Source organism: Aulostomus chinensis, chromosome 11 (genome assembly GCF_037954235.1).
Source record: "Aulostomus chinensis isolate RoL2024-O1b breed Wild chromosome 11, RoL_Achi_v1.0, whole genome shotgun sequence".
NCBI classification, from domain to species: Eukaryota; Metazoa; Chordata; class Actinopteri; order Syngnathiformes; family Aulostomidae; genus Aulostomus; species Aulostomus chinensis.
The window spans coordinates 10,725,001-10,741,988 of NC_141330.1; the positions used below are offsets into that span (position 1 = coordinate 10,725,001).

Here is a 16,988-nt window from a genome sequence, read left to right on the forward strand (position 1 = left end):
GGGGAGCATGAAGAGAAGGAGGAGAGGGGAGGGGTAGAGTGACAGGAGGAGAAAGAAAGGGTGAGGGGCGGTGCGTGAATGGATGAGAGAAAGATGGCTTTTACAGAATCAAAATGCTTGAAGGGGGGGTTCTGCAGAGGGAGAGAAAGGTGGTTTGTGGTGAGAGAAAAAACACGAGGATGAGTCTGAGCCTGTGGATGAAATCACAACTCTCGAGAGCACTCATAATACATCCATAAACATTCAGTCACTCACCATTCCAGCCTTTAAAATCTTCCTGGCTTCCCGCCACTGCATTAACATGCATATCAGCTATTTTATTTGTACTGTAAGTTGCAGCAGGTAGTCGCTTCTGGCTATCAAATCTCTTCAATCTGAAGCTTTTTGGGGGGTTTCTGGTTTATAATGATGAGCTGTAATCCTTGAGGGTTTAATTGACAGTCATAAAGAGCAAAGCAAGTCAGGTCAAGTAGTGAAAGCTGGAATCAAATGTCTGGTCATATCTTTAATCTTTGACTGTTCAAAGACTGTAGGATGAAGACCTCTGCCCAAGCCGTTTCGTTTTGTCAGTGTAGTTTTGTACAATCCTGTTTAAAGTCAAACAAACCAAACAGAGTAAGTGAAAATAAAATCAACTTAATTTAAATTTAAGGTAAAGATCTAGCTCCGCAGACTTCCTTTCGACGTCGGCTTTTTGTTTTTTGATGCGTTCGCCTTAATTTGAAAGAGCAATGAGACGGGAAACAGAGGAGTTTAACATGCAACAAAGGCTGCAGTTATGTGACGTGCATCTTAACTACACGGCTATCAGGGCCCCCCGATAAAAATAATAACAAAATGAACTGTTGTTGTGTTGGAGAACTGTTTACATTTTAGGTTTTAATATTTTAGTAGTTTTGAAATTTGCCATTCACACTCCAAATTTAATTGATCATGCGAACATTACTGAAGTACTGACGAAGTAGCAGTAGTCAGGCAATCAGACATTTTACACAAGTAAACATTTGGGATTGATTCATTTTTTTAGAGATTAAACCAAAAGTGTGCAACCCTCAAAAAAGTGATAAGGAAGCAAAAGCCCTTCCCTGCACTTTATGGCTACAAATAGTAACATTAAAGGATTTATGGGTTGCCTTGGAGTTCAGTTTTGACAAGAACTTGGCCTCAGAGAAGACGAGTCCATGTCCTCCACTGCACTAAACAACTACTTGGTAGGTCTAAGTTGTACTACAAAGTCAGTCGGATGTGATGAGTGTTTACAATGGTTTGTTTAAAATCTGTGTAATCTGACTCTTCGTGTTTCATGCTGGATCACAGCTTCAAGTGATTTCATCTGGTGTTCCGCAAAGTACTCACAAACACATAGAATGATGGCTAAAACACGTAAACTAAACGTGCGTTCACCAGCAACTGGGAAAAGGGAAAATTCCAACCTCAGAGCTGGGAGAACACATGGAATTCCAGTTGTACACAGAATATCCTACTTGGGAAGTGGGAACGTTTGAGAGCTCAGAGAAGAAGGTTTGATGTCAGTTGTCATGGTAGCATTTGCGGTTAAAGATGAGGAATGAATTTGTTCCGAAAGCCTAAATAGTTCTTTGTCACGTAGCTTGTCTTTCTGTTGTTAATCAAACATTAGCTACATAGCATTGCCTTTCAATACTCACAAAGTCATTCTAAAGTATTGACCTCTTGAGCTTCATTTAAGTTTCTAAATTGTTAGTTTAGATTCTTCTGACAGCAGATTTCCTGGAACGGCCATGATGCCTGTTGGTTGTCTTTATGCGAATGCTCTTTACTGGGAAGTGTGACTTTTCCACTCCAACACGACACTCGTGTGAAACAAAGTTTTCCTCTTTCATTCACACCTGCCATGACATCCCTCTTATTCTTTGAATACAATCAACTTTTTTAGTTGTACTGAATATTGAGAAACAAAATCGTGGTCTGAAGTGAGAAACTGGCAGTTGTTCAGTGGCACAATGACAGAGTGAAAGATGGAGAGCAGCAGGAGGCAGGTGAAAGAAAAGTGAACGCGGCTGGTGAAACCGAGAGAGAAGCTGTTTTTATATGGATGCTGTGAAAGTTATAGTGTTGGTGTATCACAACATGAGGGGGGACGGTGAAGAGAAAGGGTCTGTGTTTATTATATAGGAGACAGAAGGGGGTGGGGTTATAGCCTGGGGGCTGCACAGACACACAAAACACATACACACAGAAGCCTGATCACACAAAACACACTTAAGTGAAAAACAAACACACACATACCCAGACATAACTAATGACTTTTGAGAAGGAGCAGATTACGCGGAACCTTTCACTGCGTGAGTGTTTCTGTAGGGAAAGCCCAGGTGACATGTTGTCGTTCTCCAGCTCGCCACTCCGTCATACAAGTCTATGCATGCACAGCTGGTCACAGCGCCTCAATACCACATACAGGTTAAGGCTGGCCGGTCATTCCTCAGGCATTACTGCAATGTGACAGACAAAATAACTGACCATGTGTGACGTGTGTGTGTGTGTGTGTGTGTGTGTGTGTGTGTGTGTAGCGGGACACATCTGGCACCAACTTAAAGTAATCAAAAAGTACTCAGTTGAAATTTTCCTTCTGTTCTGAAAGATTTAAAAAGACTGACACAATATCATTCTTCAGCCTCAACCATCGATACTCGCTCCTTTTCTCGTTCGCCACTATTCCTCTTCTTTACTTTGCACCGGACTGATGATGAGAATAAGTGGCATGACGTTCAGGAAAGGATTAATAACCATTTCTGCTCTTGTGGTTATTATGTCAAGAGACATTGACGCAACTCACGTACTACATCCACCATCTGACAGCTGCTCGCCTTCTCTCTGCTCTCAGCTCACTCTCATTCTTTTCTGAGATCCCAACAACTGACACAGATGTTGCAAGTGACAGCCCACAATGTGATGGAAATAAATGCTAAATAAAGCTAATTGTCTTAAGAAAGTACAATTGTGAATGATATACGACTATGTAGCAAATAAAGGATACTCCTATCTACATGATCGCAGAGCAACATAACTTTGCAGTTCATGACTCTGAGACTTAAATGTTGGTCCCTGGATGAACGTGAGGCTGATTAGCTTCCCTGATGACTTAACTATGATATGATAGCATTAGTGATGGTGAATTCATTCGCATTTGCACATCGGTGCTTTTTTAATCCAAAAAATAATTGTTTCCACTCCAGTGACTCACAGTATTTGGCGCAATATGAATGATTTCCACTTTTACAGTTTCAGGATTAGCCAACACTGATGTCAACATGAGATTGTAATGCCTATCCGGACTTGAGTGAAGTGCTATTAATGGTACTGTGTTATAAGAATATAAATGTTCCATCAATAAATGAGGAAAACATTGACAGATCCATCCTAACTAGTTTCACCAGGTGTTAATACATTTGAAAATAATGAAATAGAGAGACGCTGATTTATCGGAAGTTAAACATCACAACAAAAACTGCAATACAGGTTTAGTACTGACAATAAACTCAATAGGAGCATAATTCATTGGAACAGCTACACGTTTACTTGCTCTGACACATCCAAATGGCTGCAGTGCTGTTACATTTGCTATTACATTACAGTTGCCTGTTGCCTGGACTATTTTTAATGTCATGATATCAGTGGGACATTTGTCTAGCTACTGTAGCAGGGGGTGGGTGGGTGGAGGGGGCCTCAATAAATATATCATAATTATGGCCTTGGTTTGTACAGTCACGTATTTCATGTATTAACATTCCCAGGCTAATCTTGTGACCCAGGTTGTGTCAGTGCTTTGCAGGGTAACACCCAGGTCTCAGCCTTGACCTGCAGGGGAAGTCAGGAGTCCTCCCGAGGAAACACTACACATCTATCAACACCAGGCAACAACCGAAGGTTGAGGCCCCGCACTGAGCAAACTGAGAGCAAGATAGGCTCGGTCTCAGGGATGAGGGAGGGTATGAGCCGCAAGACAGCTCAACAGTTGGAGGACATGTTTGTTAAAAAATACATGATAAGAGAAGTGAGATGAAGAAGAAAGCTGTACAAAGGCCGTGAGCACAAGATCAACACATGAAACCAGAACTTCGCCCGTCAGATTTCTACGAACCCATACGCGCAGAGACAACTCATGATTTCACACATATTTCCATCAAAAGTCATGGGTGTGAGAGAGAGAGAGAGAATTAGTCCACAACGATCATCCTCGCACACAACAGTTCCAAAAATTCCACTCTTCTGACTGACTTATCCAGTTTAATGGAGCTAGACATTTCCCTTGGACTGTTGTAAGGTGAGATTTATGTTGTTTCTGAAGTGAAAGCTTTTGTCTGATTGTATTATAAATTGAACGCAAGATTTTATGTCTCTGTCCAACATTGTTGCATGTCTTCGGTTATGTTATCGTTACATACCGGATAAAACAAATGGACACAGCCAGTGACATTAGTGAACTCCCATTTTAAAGGGCCGAGTTTGGGAGGTGACCACATTCTTGAATTTTGAATTCTATTCGGTCGGGAGGGTGGAGCTGTGGTGGAGCACTGCTATCTGATTCGAACGGCAGCCATAAATAAAATCAATTTCACGGTAAAAATGACTGAAATTCCCCCAATTAATATTGCTTTATTTTGAAGGAGGCATTAAACTGCAGATTGAGACCATGAATTCATCAGGAGAATGTTTATTGAGGTAATGAATCATGTGAGTTGTTGGGTCATTTTCTTGACGCCTAATTGACCATCGGCGTTAGTTATGTGACCAGTGCAGTCGCCCCCTGCTGGCCATTGGTATGAATGAAGATTTAAGGCACAAAGGCTTCCTTTACCAGACCTGAAACGTTTGTGCTCAGCTGTGTTTTTTTCACCAGGATTCTTAGAATGGGAATTTTTAATAATAATGAGACCTTCCACATTAAAAGTTGGAGTGTTTGGTTAGAGAAACTAAGGAGGTCTTCAGCCACATCTCATTTGTTTTTCTGACAGCAGGATTATGCAAAACTACTGGGCCTTTTTTCATGGTGCAGCAGTTTTTACATTGACCTTGACAGACCTTTCTAGTTTTGTTTCTTTTTGTTTGTATCATGTGAGTGATGACACAAACGCGCGACAACGCAGCCTTGACAGCTGCTTTTACGCTCTTCTGTTGATTAACAGTTGGATCGACTGCGTAACAGAAATAAATCAGTATTGAAAATGTTTTATGAGGCTGGAAATATATTCAACACATGTCAAATCATAACAATGTCTAATAACTGTTTTTTTTTGTTGTTGTTTTTTTTTACTTTCCAGGGGAGAAAAGAAATGACAAGTGATTAGAAAAGCAGGCGGGGGAGGTGGGGGGGTGACAAGAAACATAAAAAAGGAGTTTGCAGGGAACTCTGAGTGCACAGGAGCTGATATAAAAAGACTTTAACAAGCAGAGGTACCTGTTTTTGTATAAAAGCAGGCACCTCTGCTCGTTAAACTACAGAAGCCAGGAACCTCAGGATCCCCCTGAACGCATTCGCCTGGGTGAGTGTTGGTACATGCTTTTGCTGTAACCCGACACATTTTGGCTTGTTTGTCACTTCGTGAGAAAAACAGTGGGCGAGGATCTGCTCACCATCATTAGAGCAGAGGAGCGTGGCTCGGTGCTGATAGTGTAATGATACCTTTCCTGACTCGTGAGATCATCTGACTCTTGAAGCCACGCTCGTCTCAGGTACGGGAGACAGATCAATAGCATTTCTGAGTTGCACAGAAGAAAAAATATGATGTCTGCTCTTTGTTGTCGTATGTTTTTTATTGTATTTTGTCCGCTGGCATGGATTCTACATGACCATGTGATGAACCATATGCATCTGAAACTCACATGCTTCACATCGGCTTCACTTGCTGGCAGTGTGTATTGTTCGGGAGAGGACAGAGAGAGAGACAAAGAAAAAGGGATTTCTTATAGGATCTTCACAATTTGGGGAGGAAGACTTCATATATCTGTTTTCAAAGTGCTTTTTTATTAGACAGCTTCTTCTCAAATTCCCCCTTCCTCCCCTTTCCTCTATGACAGACTAACTCTCTCACACACACTTTTCCATTAATCCCTGTCTTCCTCTATAATAAACTTCCTGCTGAGTCTTTTTTCTCTCCATCCTGTGTCATCTGTTGCAACTATTCACCATTCTTCTCTTTATTCTTCTACCATTTTGACTCCCTCTATCCTTCCATAAACACCTAAGCACTCCTCATCTGCTCAGTTTCAACTTTTGCCTTGCTCCCACCCCACCTTTTTCTTTCCCCGGCCTTTAGCTTGCCCTCCCACTACTGTGTGCAGATTTTCTAAACACAGTACTCTCTTTCACCACAACTTAACTGCGTCACCTCCTTCAGCACCCTCCCCTTATACTCTTGCTGTAAAACACACACACACACACACACACACACACACACACACACACACACACACACACACACACACACACACACACACACCATTCCCCTTTTTGCCCTTCTCATTTCCTCTGTCCCTCTCTTGGTTCCCCACTTGCTTCTACGCAACAGTAAAAACACACACATGCACACAGCCAATCACACTTGTGATGGGCCTCAGGCGTACTGTGTTATGACAAACACACCTAATAGATAATAGGATGTGTCACACTCAGTCTGGCTCACTCGCTACATCTCACACACACACACACACACACACACACACACACACACACACACACACACACACACACACACACATATAGTACATACAAGCCTGGGCCAAGGCCTACATTTATCTGCACTTTGAAACCTTTTTTTAAGCGGTGATATAATGTTTAAAACATGCTAAACTGACATCAACAGAAGGCTAACAGAGGCTAATGCTGGGTAAGTATGTAACCAAATGAGTCAAGCTCAGCCATCACAGGACTGCTATTCGCTCTCCTGGCCCATGCGCGCGTGCACACACACACACACACACACACACACACACAAACACACAAACACACAGAGCTCATACTCTGCCAGCAACTAAATCTGTTTTAACATGGGGACTATGTCACACACACACACACACACACACACACACACACACACACACACACACACACACACACAAAGAATGAAGGAGGGGAGGATAAAAGAGAACAAGAGAGGGAGCAGGGCTGGCAGATGATCTAAAGCGAAAAGTCAAGGGTCCAAGAGTGCCAACCTGGCTTCAAACTCAAGTATCTACCTCCACTTGATGGGAGCCAGCCGAGTTAAAGTGCAGAAGTGTGTGCGCAATCTGTTAAACCCAATCTTATCCTCTCCCCCCACTCCTCCAGTGCTCTCACTTAAACCAGCTACTAGAGCTCTGATGGCATAAATAACCCAGTCACATGTCACTCTGAGTATTTTTGTCCGAGTTATTAAATCTTAGAGTGAATGTGGATCAGATTCTTTCTGTTTATTTCATTTCTCCCTCGCGGATGATCGATTTCCATGGAACAAGAGGAGGAATTATACTCCTCACAAGTGCATTTATTGTAAATACGACCCCAACAAGGTTCTACGTGATTGTTACTAATCTGGTTTGTTGGTTCAGGTTGAGAATCATTATTTACAAAAAGCTTTGCAGTGTTGGTTACATGGAGGCAATGCAAAAAGCTAAAGCTGAGATTTGTGTCTTTGTCATTTTATACACAAGGTAGAACGTGCAAGCAAGTGAACTAGGATACGACTGGACTGATGCAGGGGATTTATGTTTCGGGAAAATACAAACTGATATGAAATGTGTCAGGTACAACTAAAAAATATCATCAACATAGAAGAGTGTTTCCAAAAATGACTAATCTGCTGCTTTTTCAATGCTTTAAAACACAAGTGATTGTTTTTCTCGTCACTGTTACAAGCTACAGATGAGAAGACCATGAATCTTGCGTTTTTATAAAAGCCAGAACTTCATATTAACAAGGTCATTCAAGGTCTTCTTGTTTCTTTCAGAAGAAAAATATCACACACAAAAAAAAATCAGACCTACCTATGCTTTTAGCCAACTACATGGAACCTCTTGTACAGAGACCTTAATATTCTCTCGTTTAGACTGTAACTCCATCTTTATTGGCATCCCTCAGTCCTCTCTAGTCAGTCTTCAATTGGTTCAAAATGCCGCGGTTAGGCTGCTAACAAATACCAGCTGACAGTACCACATCACTGCCTCCGTTCACTGGCTCCGACTGAAATACAGGATTGTCCTCCAAGTCTTCACATACAAAGCCTTTCACAGCCTGTAAAAACAGACTGTGCAATGTACGTGTTGTCTGTGTGTGTGTGTGTGTGTGTGTGTGTACTTGTATGTGAACCACTTGGTGTAGTCTCAGTTTATTACATACAAGTATAACCTCTATACGAAACGGAAAAAAACAACAACCTTAAAAGTCACTACAGCTGGAAAAATGCTTTATCCTCACTATTCTCTCCATCTCACCTTTAATTGAGTGAAATCAGGCATTGCATTCCTGTCTCCGTGAAACCTGACTTCCTGCCAGGTCGACCTCGGCTTCTCACCTGTGTGTTGTGGATCAGTTATCCCATCTGACCGACCAACCCATCCATGTCTCTGGCTACACTTCTTGGCAGCGTCTGCATACGCCTGCTACTGATAATACTCGCACTGTGCTGCACACACAGAGGTATGGAAGAGGTTACGACCCCTATCATCACTACCGCCCCTCGAGCCATGCAGGACCTTACATTGAACCACCTTGTGAAGGTGGTGGTGGTGGTTGTGCTGCACACACAAACATTCATATACATCACAATTAAAGATATTGAACCCAGACACGTGTACCATCACATGCAAAGCTTCACAACAGAGGTGTGTATTCTGGGTCACAACCAGAATACACACACGCCTTGGAGCAAGCAGTTTCCATCCGAGTGCTCATGGACAACCAGCTAGTGTTTGAGCAGGGGAATGATCTACCTTTCCAATATATTCTAGCGTCCTTCAACTTCTCAGTTTACTGCTGCCTAAGTGCTCCTTTCAACACTTGGCCTTCATAGAAATTAAGCATGACTGCAGGCTATGTACAGATGTAGGCTGAATAAAGCAGAGGTGAGCAGGGGACCAGGGAACTGCGGCTGAGTTCTCTAGGTTATTAAAAAGGCGTGAGGCCAGTTCATGAAGGTGAGTGTATTCTGGATCTTACCTGTGAGAAACATCTGCGGTACTCCTTCTCTGGCCCCGCGCATCTGTAGTTCTGAGGAGCTCCTCTCCTTCCATCTCTGCCCACCTCCACCCCAAGGTGTGGCATGTTGGGATGCTGCAGTGGGTAGATGTTGTTGGAGTGGGGGGTTTGTGGGCTGAAGCCTGTGTGGAACTCCCTGTCTCTGTGCACGGGGCTGGAGCGGTGCAGAGGGGAGGAGAATGGCGAGGTACCGGCAGGTGAGTGTAAGTGAGGGGAGGTGGGAGGAGGTGGTGCGGTGACAGACTGCCAGTTAAATGTTCGTCGGTGGGACGGAACTGATGAGGGGCGCTGGAAGGAGCGAGAGGACGGGACTCGCTCTCTCACCCTACTGTGTTCTGTTCTGATGTGTGATTGTGGTGCGTTGGTGGTGGTCGTTGTGGGCAACTCCTCAGCAACAGGGGTGGTCTCCTGCTCTGTGTTTGCCCTCTCCATTCTCCTCCCTGCCTCCTCATCAACCTCGCTCTCATCTTCCCTGGTGTTCTGGGTGTCATCAGCTAGTCCAGGTGCTGGTGAGGCCGCCGCAGCGTCAGTGCCGTTAACAGTGTGGCGAGCTTGCCGGTTTGGCCGGTGCAAAGGCAGAGAGAAAGGAACCCTACCATAACCAAACTGTCCTGGCCGAATGGAAGAAGACCTGCAGAGAAATAGACAAAAAAAAAAAATATTTCGAGAGGAAGAGAGAGCCAAGGGCTAAAAACTGGATACATTTCAGTTAAAACTCTTGCTAACTGTCCAACACAATTACAACCAACATGGAGCCAGAGGACTGTGGTGAGGGGGCAATGTAATCTAGCTCATGTTGCTATGACAAAAAACAGAAGTCATGATGTAATAACAAAGCAGATACCAGAGGCAGAGAAGAGCATTAATCCACCTCCCAAAACATCATAACAAACTCCCTCTAATGGCTAGACAATGTCAACACTTACTCTAATGGCACCTAAATGAATCCCCGCCGCCTGCTCAATGAAATGATATTAGATCTGAGCAGTAAATCCATAAACCTCATTCTTTACGGTGACAAGATCCCAACAGAGTAGTTGAATTCTCTCTCTTGTTTGTTGATTTCGAATGATACAAATCAGTTCTTTGTCCATCAAGATGTCGTGACTATTTTTATTCCTACTGACAATTGAGTTCTCCAATTGACTCTGAAGCACTGTTGCGACTGCCAGCAATGCAAATTTCATTTCCTGTGTGCAAGAGTCACGTTCCTGAAAAAGGCCAGCTCAGGGTGCTTATCGAGCAAATGTAATAACTTCCATTAGCTGGAAATATTTTTTGAATGAGTTTTTTCGTCAAATGAACTTTGACCGTTAAAAAAAAAGCTGACTAAAAATGATCTTTAAAGCCAAAAGCAACTGACTGAAAGTACCTCCTCTTAAGTGTTGAGTCACATCACACCATCGCTCTCAGCAGATAGAACTGACCAGTATTCATGGAAATTCTTTTTTTTCTCAAACATCTTATCATCCCTGTTAACCTTACATACCATCTAGGAATAAGTGGAAATGTAAACGCTTCATCTCAACTGTGATTCCTTTTTTAAAGCTTCAGAACGGCAGCTGTGTGCATCATTGCGTTTTCATAAATTATCTTTATAGCTTCAATTCAACCGTTCACTAGTTAATTTTTGCAGCTCCACCCACCTCCTCACAGGTAAACCCTCCCGACTGGTGGCCACCGACCTTCTGCTCCCTCCTCCTCCAGCCCTCGCTCCCACTGGATTGGTCGGTCTCCTGATGACCCGTGCTGGCTGGTTGTAGCTGTGTGAAGAAGTGTGGTAGGGCGAACGGTAAACCGGTACACGGTCCTGATTGGTAGGGAGATATTCTGGTTGATAAAAAGGAGGGGGCTGATTAGTCTGTCCTGGCACTGGAGCCCCTCCTCCCCCAGTGGCGGTATTCCGATACAGAGACACTCCTGCGCTGTGATTAGGCGGGGAGTGGTGAGGCAGGTGTTGCCCCGGGTATCGAGGAGAGTAGTAGGGGTTAATGGGTGGGACAACAGGACCTCCTATGCCCCCAGGCAGATAACCCCCCCAGTTAGGTGGAGAGAAGGAAACAGGAGGGGCTTGAGGAGGCGGAGGTGCTAAACATTTCCTGCTTCTTTGTAAAACGCCCACGCCACAGGTCTGGGAGCATTCTGACCACTCCCCCCAGACAGACCACACACCCTCCACGGGCTCTGCTTCAAACACCTGTCTTGATCTTCGGCCTGCCACCTGGCGTGCACGCACACGCACACACACACACACACACACACACACACACACACACACACACACACACAAACAAATGCAGGAAAAATACAATTACTTAACACTTGGCATCTGCTCGACAGAAACAAGGCTCCAAATCACGCCACAGTTCTGCGGTGGAATGAGATGCGCTGACACATTTGTCATTACCAAACAAAACCATGATCTTTCATAAATCTAGAGTTTATTAGTCCTAAACCTAACAAGAATTAAACTATGTTTTAATAAATTCTCAAATATAACTAATTGAAATGGACATGGGAACAGTTGTGAACCATTCGCTGACACTCTTGATGTAGTTGGATATGTAAAACATGTGGATAGAAACAAACACCAGCCTCCGAACTTTTGTTATCCTAATCATCCAACCCACACCCCCCCACCCCCCCACCCCCAGCCCCCACTCACACTCTTTCACTCTATAATCATACACATCATCTGATTCCCTCCTTCTGATCACCTATAATTGCCATGGAGGGGTTTGCACTGGAGTCAGCTGAAAATCCGCTCCATCTCACGTAGACGCCAAAGGGTGCCTTGCTTATCGATCGGAAATAAACGTTACTGTTTTAAACCTCTGTAAGGACATATTTCTTCGCAGTAATTGAGTCCACTGATGAGCTGCAGTCTCGTGAGTTTCCTTCCTCAAGGGCCAAAATATAAATCTTGAACTCTTTAATAGTTCACTCAAGCTTAGCAGAGATTCAGTCACCTGCCAGCAGCTTATGAGCAGATGGATACTTTCCCTGGTGTTTTTAATTCAATACAGAAACGACAAGATTGGAGCTAATCTGGCTGCACTTCTCTCAATTAGTTCTGGTATACGGGTGTATGAGGGCATGTATGTGGGTGCCAGGTTGGGCTCTGGCATCTTCTTCTGTGGCTCTACATAAATGTTTCTCCTCTCATTTCATAACTGAGGCTTTGGCCTGGTTGGCAGAGGAGCAAACATGAACAAACAAAAGTTTCCATTCAGAAAGAAAGCAAACCATAAATCTGCGCTCCACTTCCCTCCCCTCTTTCTAAATGTTTGTAAATGTGTGTAAATATGCGGGTGCAAATTAACATGCAGTGCACAAAGTTTGTGGCTGTTCAAGAGAGAGAGAGAGAGCGAGAGAGAGAGAGAACAGGTGTGTTTCTACGAATTGTCCTGTTCGGCAACAGATTAAAAGAGTTCCTGTCTCTGTGTGAGGTAAAATGGCGGGTGGGTGGGAGAAAAAGTAAAGAGAAAGGGGTGAGAGGGATGAGATAGGAGGGTTGTGTGTGTGTGTGGGGGGGGGGGGGGGGTCAAGGCAGTCTAATGACTGTGTGTGTGTTTCTGGAGGGGAGGAGTAGTCTGTCGCAATGAGTGACATCAAACACACAGCTGCCACATAACTGGGACCATTAATGAGCTGTGCGCAGTGACCCTGCAGGAGCCGCCGCCGACCTCTGGAGCTACTGGTGAAACTCCAGCGACACTGTACAACCAGACCTGCGCCGACTGACTGGGGCGTAGCTAAGACTCGAGGCTGCTCTTTTCTATCTTTCAAACAAATTCTCTTACTGGTATGGGCCTCGCCAGAGGACATATTCCTCATCCGTCTGTGTACAGTGAAAGTTTTTGGTTACATGGGTCAGAGTCTGAGATGGTGGGCCTCCCCTTAGACAAAGATTGGAATAAGACGTCCCCCTCCTTACGTTACATTACTTGTTATTTGATCTCAAACAGACGGCCAGCCTAAAATTCTGTTTTATATAACTTCCCCAAAAGACATGAAAAGTCTGATGTTTATTGATAACTTTCACATTTTCCCCTCCGTTCACTGAGGGTCACCTGAAACTGGCTCGTCTCACACTTTGAAAACTTTGTCATTCGATCTTATTCTATAGTCACCAGTACACACAGCTGAAATTAAACTTCAGGACTTTTACTCAAATTAATACAATTTTTTTTTTAATTACAAAAAATTTAAATTGAATACATAATTTGTCTCCCAGACCCTCATAAGTTAAGTTAAATATGGTGTAAAAGACAAACATACAAGAAACAAGGAGGCAAGATGAGTGTGCAAATAAAATATTAGTGAATTCCCTCTGGTAATTACAGTAGAGGCAAAAGAGACAATTTTTTTGTCCTGATGGGCATGGACGACCTGAAGGTACAAGCTAAAAACAAGTCTTTGTTAAGACACCCATACATGCGGGAGAGCTGATCTGGGTTCATCTACATGCCGCCCTGACTAGCTGACCTTCAGGTCCCCAACCACATCACAAACAAAAGGACTGATTCAATGAAAGTTCTTTACAAAAAAAAAAAGAAGTCTTCCTTGTGGTGCACACAGGAAAAGAATTTATTTTTTATCAATGAATAAAAATGTGGCTTAACCTGCATCTGCATTTTTAACACGTTTACATGCTTATTTTTAATTTTCCACCCTTGATCCAGTTGCTTGAATAACGGCGGGTCTGGGGACAAGGTGCTGACATCTTCAAATCAATAGTCACATCTTAAGTTCGGCCCCACAAGAACATGTGAGCACGAGACTGGAAAAAAAAGAAGAGTGAAGCTTCTTTTACCATGTCATCACCTCTCCCCTCTTTATAATGACGCTGTTTTCTGTGGATCTGGTGTATGAGGAGCTAATGACTCACCTTCCTCTTAGCAGCCTTGGTCACAGAGGTCGTGACCACCACGAAGCCCCACAGCACATAGAGCCTAGAGGGTAGGAGGAGGAGGGTAGAAAAATGTAACACCAAAAAAAAAAAACAACAACAACAACCCAAAAAAGGAAAATAAACAACTGAAATAACAGTAGGGCGAATACAGTCTTTTATGATTATTCCATTCCAAATGTGCATATAAGTCGCACAGGCTCTCATTATTCTCTGGTTGTCGTGAACCTTTTTTCAACAATTTATGGAAAAACTATGTTTCAAGTGTTGGCTGGAGACCATATCAAATGTTCCAGTGACCGAACTGTACTTTAACAACCAATTATGTCACTTTCTTTCCCCACTACAGGTGGCGGGTGGGCTCAAGGGAGGTGAACAAAAGTTTCTTTTAGCCTTCAAGGTACACAGGCAAACATCTCAATCAATCTGGGAAAGCCTGGCAGGCGCTAACACACTAATGGGTTTAAACAGCAAGCATGTTTTCCCTCTGCATGCCTCACTCTCGGACTGCACACACCCTGTGGATGTGGTTTTAACACACACTCACACACAGACATACACACACACACACACACACACACACACACACACACACACACAATCAATCTAACCTTCTAAAATCATCTAGGTACTTTTTATTTGAGGTTTGCTATTCAAAGGAGTTGGTTTATGGTTTGGGGATGCTGTTAAATGTCTCCTTTAATTTTGGGTTTCTGTACTTAAATCTGACAGGAAACTACTTTATGTTGATCCTCTACAGAGTTTAGATCAAAAAGCTGTAACCTGGAAAAGTAATTTCATCTAATATTGGGTCTTTGGAACTTTTTTTTTCTCAGTGAGATGATGAGACAGAGTCAGTAAAGGCACTTGTTTCAAGTTTCAAGTCTTCTGGTTGATCACAGCCGTCCGCAAACCGGCTGAGACAAGTGTATTGGAAACAAGTGGAATGCCATCTTTTCTTCTTCCAAGAGAATAGCCCTGACATGATACTAAACGCCTTGCTAAGATGGACATTTAAGCGCTCACCACGTTAACCAAACCATCAGCGCGATCACCAGCCCGCAAGCCACATGCAGTCAAAGTAATTGGTCCCTTCTTCCCAGTGTGGTGCACCGCCGTGGTCTCTGGAAGCTTCCCCACACCAGACTTCACAATTACCCCGAAAAACACAGACAAAGGTCCCGCACAGTCCGACACAACAGAGCCGCTCAGGCCGAAGTAACGACCCCCTACCCGGGTCCACGATTCCCTGGCCGCTACAGTGACAAACCAAGAGCCGCGGGGACCGAGAGAGAGAGAGAGAGAGAGAGAGAGAGAGAGAGAGAGAGAGATCCGACGAAGGGGGAACTCAAAGAAATGCACCCCGAGGAGACTGAAAGGACTCTAACCTCAACCCAAACGCCTTCGGGTGCATTCTTCTCATACATCCCACTCGGCGTCCAGTGCGCAACAAGAAGGCGTTGTGCGTAAAAGCCAAAACACTTTGCCACAAAACAAAACTCAATAAAAGTCACCGACATAAACACACATCCCGCTCAAATAAAGGAGGATGCGAACGCCCCATGTGGAGTTGTGTACAAGCAGCCTGAGACGCAGCAGGTTGTCGCTCTAGAGAGTTTTACCTGAACAGTAAAGCGAGCCGCATGCTCCTCCAAGAGTCTCCCACAGCAGATCTCGTTCCGGGACACCGTTCTCGGCTGATCAGTCCAGTTTAGTTATCGATACGTTCCAGGACCGTGTGGCTCTACAAGAAATGTGATGGAGTCCTGCGTATGCTTCTTCTGCTCTCTTTCTGTCCCCTTCCTCCTGTCACAGTCACTCCCCGTGATTTTTTTTTAGGGGGAAAGTGGGAAGGGTTCCGCTTTTCTCTTTCAGCCAGTTCGCTCCACAACTTTTTCTTGGGTCCTTATTATAAACTGGTGTGACGCCTGGCAGCCAGGGGGCCGGGGGGGGGGAGGGGGGGGAGAGAGGGGAGACAGGAGACACAAAATGGACAGATTACACAACTCTCTCTCTCTCTCTCTCTCTCTCTCTCTCTCTCTCTCTCTCTCACACACACACACACACACACACACACACACACACACACACACACACACACACAAAAACCCTATGGGCCCTGCCTAAGCTATAATAACTCTCGGAGCCGCTTTTTTAGTTGCACAATCCAACATAAGAATGCTCCATTGTACTAGGTCACACTGATCAGTAGTAATGATCTGCTCTTTGTCGGAAACAGCCCTGAGCTGGCAGCATCTGCAGCAGCGACACTTTGTTGGGGAAGTACAAAGCATTATGAGCTTACTATTGTGCCAATACAAACATTAATTGTTCTAGTACAAAGAGGGGGATGAATGTTTTTCTATTCTATGTGTAAAGTATGACCATTGAGTTAGTGGCAGCATGTATTCCTAACGAAGGAGATCGTTTGGGATTATACTATGAGTGTGTTTTCTCATCACTGTTTAATCTCAGTGTAACACTAGAAAGCAGACATGCTTTGCTAATTTGGAGCAAAGATAAGTAGACCCAAGAAACTTCTGACCAGTGTGTGTGTGTGTGTGTGTGTGTGTTTGTGTGTACACGTGTGTGTAAATGTGTGTGTGTGTGTGTGTGTGTGTGTGTGTGTGTAGGGTGGGGGGTGGGGGGGGGGGCTGTGAACTCTTCTTAGCTGTGGTCTGGAGCAGATGTGTTAAGTACCAGATTTCAATTTGTGTACATTTGGTTGTCATCTACTGACATTTGCAATCAGAACAGTCTTCTAAAACAGAAAAATCAATAAAAGTTATTCTAGCTTCTTTTTTACTAAAGCCTGTTTGAAGTTGATGCTACATCTGGTGTGATTTTAAAAGTCTTAAAGTAAAT

The 16,988-nt window shown here is 43.9% G+C and overlaps 1 protein-coding gene across 3 annotated transcripts in view; it reads right to left on the minus strand.

Annotated features, from left to right (window-relative positions):
- adamtsl4 (ADAMTS-like 4) overlaps positions 1–16,047 on the minus strand; it is a 37,928-nt gene extending 21,881 nt beyond the window's left edge. For 2 of the 3 annotated variants that reach the window (XM_086218373.1, XM_086218372.1), the window contains exons 1-4: positions 15,746–16,047; positions 14,103–14,166; positions 10,858–11,432; positions 9,173–9,842 (exon numbers count right to left, since the gene is read on the minus strand). In XM_086218373.1, coding sequence (XP_086074499.1) covers positions 9,173–9,842; positions 10,858–11,432; positions 14,103–14,166; positions 15,746–15,768 — 1,332 coding nt within the window. In that variant the 5' untranslated portion in view covers positions 15,769–16,047. Of the gene's footprint in view, positions 1–9,172; positions 9,843–10,857; positions 11,433–14,102; positions 14,167–15,149; positions 15,382–15,745 lie in introns of those variants that run through there. The other variant, XM_086218374.1, reaches the window with a different exon arrangement.
- Positions 16,048–16,988: the final 941 nt, after the last annotated feature.